The sequence below is a fragment of the Plectropomus leopardus genome, chromosome 14 (assembly GCF_026936395.1).
Source record: "Plectropomus leopardus strain MGB_pleo_1.0 chromosome 14, ASM2693639v1, whole genome shotgun sequence".
Taxonomy (NCBI): domain Eukaryota; kingdom Metazoa; phylum Chordata; class Actinopteri; order Perciformes; family Serranidae; genus Plectropomus; species Plectropomus leopardus.
The window spans coordinates 26,241,244-26,256,413 of NC_142189.1; the positions used below are offsets into that span (position 1 = coordinate 26,241,244).

The 15,170-nt window shown below is 42.6% G+C and overlaps 1 protein-coding gene across 5 annotated transcripts in view; it reads right to left on the reverse strand.

Annotated features, from left to right (window-relative positions):
- daam2 (dishevelled associated activator of morphogenesis 2) overlaps positions 1-15,170 on the reverse strand; it is a 118,597-nt gene that overhangs the window by 53,254 nt on the left and 50,173 nt on the right. For all 5 annotated transcript variants that reach the window (XM_088087279.1, XM_088087276.1, XM_042500163.2 and 2 more), the window contains exon 3: positions 9,128-9,217. In XM_088087279.1, coding sequence (XP_087943405.1) covers positions 9,128-9,217 — 90 coding nt within the window. The remainder of the gene's footprint in view (positions 1-9,127; positions 9,218-15,170) is intronic.

Here is a 15,170-nt window from a genome sequence, read left to right on the forward strand (position 1 = left end):
CACATGAAGATTAAATGGATCAGGCAGTGCAGTCTACAATAACTGGGTCACAACATCCCAGAGTATTCACTTGTCTTAGCTTTTATTACACGGAGAAAGAGAAAAAGAGAGAGGACTGCCTTGAGGAACGACGTGCACTCCACAATAGTTTTCAAATAGCTCTGTCTGAGATCAATTTGTCCTGGCCAATCCGAGGAAGCGTGATGCCACGAGCAACCAAGGCACAGGGGAATACAGAGACCATGTTCCCCGTTCACATCTGGTCTTGTTTAGCGTGGGCTTAGAGCACTGGTGCAGCATTGTTGTTGTTCTTATTACTGTGTGCACGTCAACGAGAGTTGGAAACTTGCAGGCTGCCACATTCTTGCAAAATTGGATAGTTTTGGAAGACAAGAGAGGAGCTGTTTGCCAAATTTGAATCCCGACATAAGTCAAAAAATTTTACTTGATTCCAAAATTAAGAAGATATAAAAAAAAAAGGCACTGTTTTTTTCCTATAAATGTGGTGTAAAGACAGGGCCATGACTGATCTCAGGATTCCAAAGACTTTCTATTCATCTTGGTTTGTCATTTATTGAGTGCTACTGCCATATCACAGACACTCCTGACATTCGAGAGGCTCAGATCCCCTCCCTACCCAAAGCTACTAAAACCTACATAAATCTGCGGGATCAGATAGTTTGAGTAAGCTAGGTCAATCAACTGAAATTACTCTACGAAATACTACAATACAAGAAACAATACATCCCATGGCAGTGCATGTGCTCAGAATAATAAGCATATTATTAAAGTCTTTATAAATATGCTCCTCCAACAGATCATTTGCGAGATTGTCAATTAAACTCTGCTTCAGCCATCAGCGGTAAAATAAGCTCTCTGATCGCTTACATAACCCTCCTCAAGTACTTTAACAGCTTCATTTACTACAAGGACATTCATGCTGCGGCAAGAGCCCATCAATTCTGTCTGTGCTCCTTGATATAGAAAATCAATATTTTATGCCACCTAATCCCTTCATTTCTGAAATGTTGCTTTAATATTTGGAACACAGCAACAACTAAATGACCTTTTTTCTGTTGATTAAGTCAGACAAACTCCACTCTAGGAGCCTGAATTGATTGTCCCCAGGCATAAAACCCTGTTATTATGTCCGGTAACCCAGTGAAAGTCAAGTCTGGACATAAAAATGAGCCACAGAAACAGCAAATCCACTCCAGCTTTTTTTTTTTTTTGGGCTGGAACATACGGTTGGTCAATGTGGATTTCGGTCCTCGTTATGACTGCTGTTTCTAATCTACAGCGCTCTGTGCCAGCGTTTGAGCTCTAGCTAAAGAGCTAAAACAAAAACAATAGCACTCACTGTACTACTCAGCTTGTGTTTTCAAGCTGGCGGTCGCTTCCACTATACTGCTGACACGCTCGGGACGCGATGCCAGACAGATCCTGACGCTGAGATTAACAACTTAACTGCCTCTCTCTGGCCCTTTGGCTCAATTACAGCTGCCGACACGCCCTCAAAATACATGTCGGGTCCAACGCAACATTTACTCTGGCAGTTTCACGAGCCGGAGTAAAGTACTGTAATTTTCGTCTCGTTTCGGGACAAATGAAAAATGATTTCAACGTGAGTGTTGTTTTGGGGGTATCAGTCCATACACTTCCTGAATATTTGCCCTTTTAATGGGATTTCTGAAAGAGAGAGGTGATGTTAAATCTGTTCTTGTTTGCCGCTTGCTTGATCATTTTGGGATTTAATCACAGTTGATGACTGTATTAGAATCTGGTAATAAGGAGCCAGACTCCAGAGTGGAGCCTGTTAAAAATGAAAAATGCAAACAGCAGGCTTTTAATATGAATTGAGAAAGAGAGTTTGTGTACATACTTGCATGACAGCACTCAAAATATATTTGATATGTACGTGTATGTCTTCTGCATAAGGCCCTCTTTCCCCATCCCAGTCGCGTGCTCCGCTGCGACAGTTTAAGGTCAACCCCATCATTCCATTACAGCAATTACACACTTGCGCTACACCGTACATTCCTCACGTCTGGTGACATTAAATATGATTTACAATCCAGGTTCAGCAGGCAAAGGAGGACAGGAATCCCCAGCAGTGTATCAGGTATATTTCTGCAAGGTGTTCCTCTTGTTACAACCATCTGTTGAGGGATATATTGTTTCTCCAAAGCGCCAAATACTTGACTAAAGCCAGGGTTCAAGAGTATTTCCCTGTGTGTTTGGCAGCTTATAGCGTTTGCAGAGGCACCTGTTGAAAGAGTGGATGAAATTACATATTTCGGCTCCCCTGCTGTCGAGCAACAAGCCGTCTTAGAGACTTCAAACCTCTTAAAAAAGGTTTCACTGATGATGACGATTGAGCTCACAGATTGTAAGAAACCGATACATTTCAAGTCAAGGTTTCAGGGACAACAGGGGGTAGAGAGTCTAAATACTCAGGTGGCCACAGTTAAAACCAAAGAGCTTTGAAGTGTCATGGAAGGTTTCTACTGTTTGCTTCACTTCAAGGGCTCATTTATGCTCAACATTAGATGCAGAGCCTTCTGTCCATACTCTGTGTCATTTAATCTGTATCTGTGCACGTTTTTCAAGAGGTTTATAATATGGATGAAACAGAGCAAAACCACCAGAGACTGTAAGGGCATTGTAGCATAGCTCAGGCAAGATACGACCACAAGAGACGATGAAAACATTGCAAAATTGGGCGAAACAGCAATGTAATGAAGACAAATTTATTTTTACAAAGGCACATTACCACAGCCTCCCCTGTCATCGCCGTATTTGTTGTCTGAAACTTTTCACTCTACCTTCTACTGGCTTTATTTATGCTATTGGAAAGAGGGCATGTAAGTATGAGAGCAGTGACGTTTATAATTTTTTAAAATGAAAACATCTATTTTTGTATGTACAGGGAGAATAAATGAGCACCTAACTAGCCCATTTCCATTCCAAACTTGTCAAACTTGTCAGACACCAACACATCAAGGCACCTTTTGCCAAAGTCTGATAAGCCACCGGGGCAGACAGATGGCACCTTTCACAGCTATATGATGCAAATTACCGATGTTGTAAATCTAATTTTAAAAACAAATGATGCATCTAACAAGCAGAAACTATATTTCTTGTAAAAAACGGAAGCAAATTTGGGGCGTTGGTGGCTGAGTGGATAAAGCAGGTGCCACATGAATAAAGGCAGTGTCCTTGCCACAGCGGCCTCAGGTACAACTCCCGCTCAAGATACAATGGATTTAAAGGGCCTAAATAGGCACACTGACCTGAAATGTCAATATAATAGACACAGGAGGATACCCAGCATGTCATATGTAGACTTAATTAGTACTGACCAAACGGTGATACTTGACAAGTGGGATGAGAATGTGTTGACTTAAAACATTAACTCAATTTTAATAGATAAGCAAGAGCATGAGAGGCACACACGTCTGTGCTGATTCCAAGTCCCTGCGGTCATCGACATGTAATTGACCCTGCTGCACACGAGCACATCCATGTGGGCGTGTTCTGCACAACAGCACAATTGAACTTTCATGTTTTCCAGTCTTGGGTCTTTTGGCAGCCGACTTGGCCCAAGTTGTTCCTTTAAGCGTAGTCCAACTATTCAGGGTCTCAGAATCTATACGTCGGCTCACAGTGATATGCTAACATGTTTCCACAAGGTCTCCAGTTTCTCTGGCAATTGGAGTGCTCATCGGGCGCCTCACACTCTGTTCCCATGTGCTCAGAGAGGCCCAGGGGGACCCTGGCAGTAATGTGGGGGGGGCTCTCATGAGCCACCCGAAACCATGACAGCACAGGCAAACTGCACTGAATGACAATCAATAATTTTAAAGACCACTTTTGATACAAAAATGGGGACTGCAAAAGCCTGCTACTAAAATGTAAAAAAAGCAGATAGCAGGTATTGTACAAGTAAAAATATTTGTAAGATAAGAAATTTTGGTAAAAAAAAATGAAAAGATGGAAAAATGAAATCAGAAGAAATGTTCTTGGCAATTAAGGGCTTAAAATGAAAAATTTTAGACAATATAATGACTTTCAAGCCTTCTATTTGTAAGATTGAATTTAAGATGTTTGAAGGACCTGCAGACATCATGCAGAAGCAAACACCTAATATCAATGACTAAATAATCAACCACAAAGACTCTGACTTACACTAGATAAAACTAATGTCTATTTTAATATCTGGTAAAACACAAAAGGCACTGGTATTTACATGTATCAGTTGTAATCTTCGTTTGCAGTACAAGTAGCATAGCTATCAACAAACTACAGTGTGTTACAGCATGACGTTGGGATGCATTAGCAATCCTATAAGTGTATATAAGTCAATATGTTTTCCGTACTCTGCTCCAGCTGTCGCCACAATATGTTCCCGTTTGTGCAACGAGGGGATTGTCCTGCATTCCAAAGAGCCAATCTCTCTGCGGGGAATATTTATCTATGGAAGCCGGGATATAAAGTCTCACCTAAAGAGGCAGGAAACAGACAGGATATTGAATTCTGGAAGATTATGTAACACTCGCCGCCTCTTGCAGGTAGCTAACATTAGGCACGTTTTAGCACATGCTCGAGCCAAAATTGTGCCTGGGGTCACGTTAGTTTAAGTGATAGAGAGCATGTGGCTAATAATTGAAGACATAAGCTGCTGGCACATTAAGAGAGGGTAATGTGTGCATATGGCATGATCAGGCAGCACATGTTAAGCAATGGCATTTCACTCACGGCATCTGAGAATGCGTGGTTGGATGATTTTGGACAGCGAGGCTGATATACAGAAAATTGTCTTTTAGGATGGTCGATGAATGGATGAATGCTAGTTTTGTGTTTTGACATTGATAAAGGGCCGTATTGTGGTATCATGTGCTCAAAACAGTTTGTGTATGTGTGTGTGTGTGTGTGTGTGTGTGTGTGTGTATGTGTATGTGTGCCAGTGCAGCACAACTAATGGGCATCAGGAGACCCTGTTTGGCTCCCAGCACTGAACGATTATCAGGAGCTATTAGATGTTACATGGTGTTCTCTACCTGGGGGCTGCTGGACACGAGTCATATGCTTGCAAAAACAAGTACACACACACACACACACACACACACACACACACACACACACACACACACACACACACACACAAACCCCCCTCAGGCCAAAATGCAATACACTCAAACAGACATGTACTTATGCCATCTCTGTGCACTAAACACAAACACAAGCCATCCCATCATTCTCATGTTGACCAAGAACCACTCTTTTTCTCCCTCTCTCACACACACACACACACACACACACACACACACACACACACACACACACAAATGGACACCCAGCACCCCTGGATGTGGCTGACTGGGTGGTTGAGATCAGAGGTGCAGATACAGACGGCTTATGTAAAGCCCGAAGGCCCGGACAAGATGTTCGAGTTAGTCATGGTACACAGAGATCATATTTACGCTAATTCTCTTACATCACGGCTGACTTGTATTCGCTTATTCCCTGTAAGAAGACCAGTGTTTGATAAACAAACTAAAATGGCTATTTTTTAAACAAAACTACTAGATATGTATTTTGATGCTGGGGTGTAAATTACACTATCAAAGCAGAACAGCAACACTGACTATTTAACATCAGTGTTAGGGTTGCATTAATCAACATTTTTACATTACTGAATGAAATGATTCTGTATAGGGTGAAATTTAACCTTAGTACTGACACTGTAGAGATTCTCAGTTAACTCAGCAGTTAGCAGCTCCATGGAGCTTTTTAGCCCCTTTTGTCTCATTGTTTTGGCCCAGCAGTAACATTTCATGTATGATACTGTCACACGGCTCATTAACCCTGTTTCAGCATCCGCTTTCACCAACCAAATCCTAATAAAAACACTGCATGATAGCTGCACAGCAACAAACGGTAGACAGACTAAATAAGCAACTAGCTGCAGAACGTCTACAGCTAGTTTGCAATTTTTTTTTAGGCTTTCAGGAAGACCAAATTAGTTCTAAAGGGGGTGGATACTGGACTTGGATTCATTAGGTGGCCAAAACCCAACCCTCATGGACAACTATGCTAATTCTGTGTCTGTGTAATTAGCCAATAGTTAGTTAAGCCATAAAAACCTCATAAGGACACTCGGTTGGTTGTCTGTCACCTAGTTCTTCTGTAGCCTGATGGCAAAAAATTGTATTATGATGCTTTAAAACTCTCTAAGCTTATACCAGCCCCCCAGTGAGTGCACTGGACTTTAAAGCCTGTTTGACATAGTGGCCAAGTCATGAAATCATATAATTAATTCATCATTTAATTAAATGATGGACCTGGAAGCTGTGATTTCATGACAATGCTATTTGGCCTAGAAAAATGTTTTTCATAGACTTAAATTGGGAAAGACGTCTGTAAGTCAAAAGATACTTTTTTTTAGCATAACAACCTCCATGAAATGACTTGTTTCACTATCTGGATTTAATCCATTTGGTTCAACAGCATTTCAAAAGTCTAGTGAAACACAGGTATAACAGGTATATGGCAGATACAATCCGCTTTTTCTGTCCATTTACGGTATACCCACTTATCAGCCCAAAATTCATTGGAATGTAAAGGGGAGTACACGCACTTCCTCTTCCATAACCTATCCAGTAATCTACCTAGTACCTAGTAGTACACCCCTCTCATCAACTACCACTAGACCACTGCACACGATGAATTCATTTTATCCCCATTCAAGTTAGAGATGTCTTATACCGGAAGTTAGGTGCTTGACCTCCAAATTCCCTGGTTCGCTTCCTCTATGGGCCCACGGATGCGGAAGATCCGGGTAATTTTAAACCCAGGAATTCAAAATGTATTGGTTTCATGCACCACTAAAAATTTTTCATAGGAATGAACGGGGTCCTCTCTCCAATGTTTTATCCAGTTCTCTTTATAAAATCATGGCTTACACAAAGATGCAAGGAGGCAACTTTGGGTAAGACCAACTAAACATGTTGCAGTACAAACTCTGTATCTGAAATAATGACAGTTTGTAAATTAGGGTTCAAGGAGAAGTAGGAGAATTTTCTCAACCCACAAAGAAGCAATTCATTTTTCAGGTTATGGGAAAACTTCAAAATCATTAGATTTGGAATATGTGTTTTTAGCTGGACAGCCAAGAAGTGGAACTCGCAATGCTTGAGTGTTTTGCGGTCGCCTAAATGTGCTGGCCAGTTAGTGTCGCAGGTGAATAAAGTTAGTTTGTCCCTTTGTGGTGCCCTCAGCGGCTCCCTCCAAGTGTTATCTAACCACAACAACTGGAGCCGTCGCTTGGCTAGAGCAAACAAGGGGACCAGTGTTTGTCTCTGACAGGAACGGCTGAGGGACATTCTGCTGTCCTCTGCCCTCCATTCAAAATCACTGTCATGCTGTAATTCTCTGCAACACAGGGCGCTACTGTGTGGCGTATGTGTGTGCGTTATGTCTGAATAACCTGCGTCTTTTTCCTACGTATACAGTCGGTCATGTCTGTGTGGGCGTGTGCACGTGAGGACAGTATTCATGCCTTCCTGCCTGCATATTCATACACAGACATGCAGGTTATTTTCCAATATTGCAAGCCAGTTGTTTTTTTCTTTCCCCGTTCTCCATTACGCCGCCTCTATCCATGAATGGGGGGTTTGTTTGGTTTTTCCTCCGGCTTTCCGCTGTGCACTGTTACCCCGGTTTTGCTCTCCGTTTCCTGGCCTAGACACATGGCTGCTTTTTTTCACCTTAGCCTTACAGAGGAAATGATTTCTGACTGGGAGAGATGGGGCAGGAACGACAAACTAATATATCCTACCTCTGAACCCGGCTTAGGCGCGCACTGCAAACCGTTTTGGTTCCAATATGCCCATGCTGGTGCCAAAAGTTGGTTTCCACTACCTTCTATTACAGTACAAAGAGGTTTCATAAATGTCTGCGGTTGCTTCAGTGAGATATTAAATAACTGATATTGGAGTATTATTGAAATGTTGCCTTTTATGTGGGTTCACATGTGCAAATACACATTCTGCCAACAATCCAATCCCCTTTGATACTGTACAGTGTATTCAAAGAGATCAGCACACTGTAAGTCCTATGGTTATCATAATGTATTAGACGAAAGATTACATCCTCTCTTGTATTATTTTTACCCGTATTGCATTTCATTGTAAACTGGTGCGGTGCTCCAGCTTCCATCCTCGCCTTGACATCCCTCTAAACACACCACAATTCCACTGCTCTTCTTTTTCCTTGTAACTCAATACTGGCCTGAATACAAGTTCAAACTTTTACACATGCAGGTGCACACACACGCGTGCACACACACACACAAAGTGGTGTGTGTTTACTCCTTTTTTAAGAGGTTGTCAGAGCCTATCATATCAGTTAAGCTGAGCCTGCATGCCATGGAAAGAGAGAGGAGGGGTTTCTGATCCTCGTCCTGCTTCCAGCACAAAATGCTCAGCCAAAAAACAAATTAGCAAAGGGACACAGGGGAGGGTTTACGACTATTTATTCAATTTGCTATTGAGCGAAACAGGGGGGCCAAATTCCCCTTTTCTCTCTGAGCACAATGTCATTTCCTGGTGGATACTCGACCACAAAGTGAGACCAGAGTTGTTGTGGAGAGACACGCTGAAGGGTATGAAGAGTACGAGAGCTGTTTGGCGAGGGGAAAGGGGTGAATGAAAGGGCTAACCAGAATGTACTAGTGCTGCCATGGTATGTTGACAATTCTTAAACAGCACAAGAAAATTGCTCACTCCGACGTGGGGAGGGAGATTTGGAGATTGAGGGTCTTGGAGCAGGGGCAGGGAGTGCATTTGTGTACTGTGTGTTGTTTATGCACGTACAATATTGCATGTACTACTGCCTGCGGAAAACATTGTGCAATATGTAGCTTGTTGTTTACATCAGTGCAGAAATGAGAAGCCGGGGAGGGGGCTGACTGTGTGGCTGAGTGGATTCAAAATGACTTCTGCCCTCCAATAACAGTCATTGCTGACAGTTTAGCTCTCAACTGTGGGTTCAGGCAGCAAGTCAACTGAGGGCCAGCCAAAGATTAGAGCTGATGTGCAGTAAAGCACAGCAGAGAGCGACTCACCTTCTTCTTGCTGCAGTAGATCTGCCATTTCTTCTCATCGGGCAGAGCGAACATGGCCTCCCTGTTCTTGTCCGTCAAGTCCAGTTCATCCTGCAACAACAAGGGAGGCTCTTTTATCCAGACAGTATTCATTATTAAACTGTTGCAAGACTGAAATCATTGAATTTGCATTGGGTTAGATAACATTTCCTGATAGCATGGAGAAAAAAAACAAAAATAAACAACTCTTGATTGTATGCCTCTGGGTAAAAATGGATGTGTCGCGCACATTTCCCGCCACAGAGGATCTACCGGTGTACTGAGATGCTGAGTAATGGCCAGAAATATGTTTTTTGTTGAAGATTATGGTGTCACAGTGAAGCTGACCTTTGACCTTTTGGATATAAAATGTCATCACATCATCATTTATCCTTAATGTAAAATGTTGCCATATTTAGCATATGAATTCTAGAGTTATGGCCAGTAACATGTTTTGTAGGGTCACAGTGACCTTGACCTTTGACCTCTGACCACACAATTCTAATCAGTTCATTGCTGAATGTAAGTGGAGGTTTGTGCCAAATTTAAAAAACAAAACAAAACCTTAAGGTGCTCTTGATATATTGCATTCACAAGAATGAAACAGACAAAGACATGGTGATCTTGACTTTTTACTTATGACCACCAAAATCTGATCAGTTCATCGTTGCGTACAAGTGGACATTTGTGCTAAATGTGAAGATATTCCCTAATGGCATTCTTGAGATATCGCATTCACGAGAATGGGACGTACGGACACATGGATAGACAGACAGATGTACAGATGTATGGACGGAAGGGCGGGCAATGTCTCCAGCCAGGGCTGTAACCGGCACAGAGGCATAAAAACAAATTAATGTTATAGCCAGAGACCAATTAAAGTAATGACAGTGAGACATGAATATAATCACCACCTCCCTCAGGACACAACCCCTTTTGTTTTGTTATCCCTATAACAATACAGACGAAAACATTTTAGCTGTGACTGCGGATCCCTGGATAAGTTGAGTGTATACAGTGACATTTGATTGTCCGACCTTCCTGCTGTCTGACTGAGAACTGGTCCCAGCAGACCACAGAGGAGTGTTTTAATATTCACCCTGCTGCTTTGCTCAATTCTTCAGCTTGGTACAAGGAGCCTCCTGCACCTTTTGAAATGCATATGAGACCAGGAAATGAGCCTCTGTGTGCCAGAGAGGGAAAGTAAAGTCTTGGAAAAGAGAGTCAGATAAATTAGGGATGAGGAAAGACGGAGAGAGATGGAGGGAGGAGACAGAAAGACAGAAAGAAAGAATGAGCTGTGTGGTTCTGGAAATGGATAAACACAAATGAAACAGAGGAGAGGATGAGATGCTACAGCGTAAGGGCTTTGTGCTCAAGCTCAAACTAATCTCATCATAATGGTTTTGCTACCATGACGTCAGCCAGAAGTGCCGGGCCTCCCGGGCCCCCCAAAGTGAAGATGGCTACCAGTGCCAGAGGTGGGGCCCCTTAAAGCCGACCAGTGGATTCACAGGGTTTGTTTTCACCCATTCAGCTGGATGGGGCTGGCTGTGGTGGCCCACATTCCAACTATCCGACACTATGAAGAATGACATCATCTCTCACCCAGTGCTTTGAATGGGATAACCAGCCGCAGCAGTATTGTGGCTTTAGCAAAAAAAGGGAAAAATCTAAAAAGTGTGAACTTCAAGGGGGTCTGATACAGATAGAACACACAAAGAAGCTTTAGAATCTTTGGTCAAAGCCTGTTTTCATCTCGGCAGCGTGAATTCAATGATTAGTTGTGACTCTCACCCAGAGCTGATCATCGAGGGTCTACATTACCGGCTACCATAAATCCATGCTGCTATTATTCGTAGCCCTTTGCACTACTAGAAAACTAGTCATTTTGTGGCAGATAAACATCAAACCCCTGATTCTGCGTCCTTCAATCTTTACAGATTTCAGCTTTGGGTTGGACCGCGATCCTCTCTCCACATCCCCAGGCTTAGAAACTGAGGCTGAGGAGCCAGTTCGTCTCTGGCATGTCGCCTGGTCGCCGGGTCAAAGCCCTGCTGTCCAAGCTGCTGCCGTTTGGAGGAGCTGATACTTGGAGGTTGTGGGGAAATCGGTGAGAAGGACACCCCTGGATTTGAACCAGATGGGAGCTAAGTCTGGCAGATGATCTCTGTGCTCTCTGTTTCTACTCCCCAGGCCTCTCAATGTAACATCTTATACGGAGGGAGAGTTATATGAGAGTAGGATGTACGTCAGCAATGAAAATGAGGGTTTAAGTGTCTGAAATATTAAGGTTCAACAGGTTAGGGAAGCAGGTAAGCTATCCAAGAAAGTTTGTCTTTTCCAAGAACTCCGTTTAGAAATAGATATATGATTACATAAGGCTTTTACATAAGATTGAAGTTGTATGAATGGGATAATGGCAAAGTCAAGCATGGTAGTAAGAGCAGGAAAACAGGAAAGGAGTGGCAGGATGGGCTAAGTTGTACCTGTCTGCATTTCAATCAGAGAAGGGAGAGATGTTGAGGATGAGGACATTGGGTGGGTGGAAGAATGTCCATGTCATGCCAGCTAGAGGACTTTTCTTTCCAGTTATGCAACATCGCACTGTTTTCTTCCACCTCCACCTCCCAACGCTGTCAAAATTTACTCCAATACTGCATCTGCATCACATGGCCTCTCCTCATGACCCAAAGAAGAAACACCCAGTCCCTCTCTCAATCTTCCAAAACAAAACCGAACCACTTTCCACTTTGCTGCGCAAAACCCTCTCTTGATGTCCCCCCGGCCTCCTTCGCCAACACGCTCCACTTGGGAATTCACATAAACCAAAACTAATATTGTTACACCTGCTGCCCCGGAGGGGAAATATACAGACTTCTGAACCTATTCTTTCATATTTCCTCCAGAACTACCTACTGAATAATGTTACGATTAAAAAAGTGTGTCGCAGTTGTGGGCTTCGACTGCCATGTCTGCTGCAGACTGACTGACCTGCCTTGTCAATCAAATTCCTGTTGTTTTACCTGTCCGAGACTGGCAGCTTTCCCACATGTGCTGAGATAACACAGAAGATATGGTGGAAAATGATGGGGCTTAAAGAGAAAACTAGAATGATAATTTAAAATTTGTAAATGGTAAATCTAGTCCCAATATAATTAAGCATGTGAGGCTTACATAGTTATTGCTACATTTACACAATATCATAAAGATGTATCCCCGACTCATATAATAAGCTAAGCATTTTAAGAAGTATACTTATTTACTTTGATTCCAAGAGTTAAATGAATATCTGTGCATTAAAGAAGTATTTCACTGCAGGAAAGATGGTCTTTTCATAAAACTAGTCTGTCTATGCAGTAGAAAGGTCCAACTACTTTTGAAATTGTTGTTAGAGAAAACAGAAAATAAGTGCTGTGGCATTTGTTTTTGCATAAGAAGTAGAAAACTACAACTATTACTATGCCCTACGCCCTCCTGCTGGTGGGAGACGTAATGCCAGTTGTTTTTAGCTCGTCGTGTTAGCTCGTTGTTTTATGGTTAAATGGTAGGCTAAAATATGTTTCTAAAAACATTTTAGCAGAGAAAAGGCAATGCTTTGACAGAATTTTTGTTAGGGTTTGATCAGCACTTCCTAGTTTTACCGTTGAACTGCGCAGTGAACTGAATTTGAGACAGAGCGGCAGGTTTCTCTCTTGATCCACTTCTATAGTGTACATGTTGACAGCTGGCAGACAAAAACAATGAAGTACAATCTGTAGATGGAGCAACAGCCCTACAGCCAGTAAAAAACTAATGTTGTCCAGGAATGTGCAGGGATATCTGGGTGCTGGCAGGATAAGTTCTCTTAGACATACTAGCCACACATTATAATTAGTCTAGCTTAGCGTTAAGGCAGTCTTTAAGAAAAAAAGTTATAATCCATGAAATTGAAGGTACCTTCTGACAAAACATTAAACAAGTTTTCTCCCTCACTTAGTTGTGCAAACTTGTCCACTTGGCTGTTTGTGCAGTCTGCGCTCAAATCTAATGATTGCGCAGCCAACCAGCAATTCTCTGCTCCAATCTTTTCTGTTTGCTACCATCTCTGTATGGTTTTACAGTGCCTAAAACTCATTTTGCACTCTGTATCAACACACATTTTAGAGGTTTAGAGGTGTGATTATGCACATTTTTTCCCCCTTTAAATAGAGCTTGGGAAAGGCACTGTTCACATTTGAACCCATACAGGTACTTGGAATTCGGTACTTTATCCTCTCTGTGATGACAAAAATAATATTTTAACAAGTTGCAAGAGTACTTGCAACTTGGAATCTTTTCCCAAGGTACCAAAATTTGGCTCCGATTGATTTTACATTAATCTATACTCAGTAGTACCAGCATCATTTGGTAGGTACCCTTAAAAGTACCAGGTAGGGTACCCAACCCTAGACAGAGCCAGGACTGAGAGGTCTGCCCCTGTCTCCAGTCTTTAAGCTAAACTAGGCTAAACACATCTTGACACCCAACATCTTGACAGCAAATACCTGAGTGTATTTCCCAAAATGCTAAACCATTCCACTAAATCCTAGCATTTCAGCAATCACTTAGAGATTTTTGAGATAAAAGTGAGGAAACTTAACCAATGCATGATGTACTGTAACACCCACCAGGGATTATGATGATGAAGACATCTTTGTACATTTGCCGCCAGTCATGTCTTACATAAATTCATTTGTATGACATAACAAGAGTCAGATGATACAACGTGTCTGAGGCTGATTTACAGTATTTATCTGCACCATATGGAGAGAGTGTAAAGGAAGTGTGAGTCGCAGTGACACATGGGAGGGAAGTCAGAGCAGTGTGGGAAAACTTAAATACAGCTACTGCTGTTTAGACTACATGTCCAATCCAAGTGCATAGAGAGGGAAATTAACTGAATAAGTGAGGGAGAGTAGGAAAAGTGTATGTGTGTGCATTTGAGATAAAGATGGAGGCATGGCTAACTAACACCAAAATGGAAGAGAAGCAAAATATACAGGAAGAAAGCAGGGTCAGCGAGTGAGTAGGTGTGAGTGACTGGCACAGGAGTGGGAGTAGGTGTGTCTTAGTGACAAGTGATTGAGAACGTGTGAGGCTCCACCTAAACGGGAAATGTGTGTGGTCCAAGAATGACATCCTTTCACATGTATGTGTGTCTATGAAGTGGCATTTCCAGTGTACGCATGAATGTCTTTACCTCATGTGAAGTCATACAGCCCTGGCTGAGAGAGGCCTGTCTGGTGTAGCACTGACACAGAGCCATACACTGTATATATATATATATATCCTGCAGCAGAGTCTGGGCGAGACAGGAAGGCAGAGGAAAGACAAGCAAGATGGCAGGAAGTCATATGAGGCCTCCGGGGAACCCACAGGAAGCTGTAGCTGCCATTATTGACCCAAACGAGGTTCAGTGTGTGTGTGTGTGTGTGTGTGTGTGTGTGTGTGTGCGTAGTGTGTGTGTGCACACGCTAAGGCCTAACCTACTGCCAATGAATCATTTACCACAACCAAGAAAAGGAAGACCAACTTCTCGTTCTGAAGATTTGGTGAAAATGGATTTACCCGCTTAACATCCCTTAACAAATCATCACACACACACAAACACACACGGCAATCACACCACTTTGCAGCATTCAGATGAGTCATAGTATCCTCTCTTTGATGAGTCAGTCAGTAGCCGTTGCTAACCTACTGCCTCTCCCCTAGTCCAAACAAGGCTTGACCGCTTCCATGATAAGGCTGGCTACGGACTGTAAAAGCTGGCTTTACAACTGAGGTCGGAAGAGAGCATTAGAAATGTGAAGCCAGTTAGACAAATGCAAGGGAAGGACGGAGGGAAACAGAAAGGAAAGATGGTGCATCCCAGGGTGTACACTGAGGAGGAAACTCACTCCCAATGGCTCAGAGGGTGGAGAACATTTCCATTCCCTCTTGTTATGCAACGCATTTTTGATTCGGCTCAAAAGTCACACTGGAAGGAACATTAGGAGGGGATTTA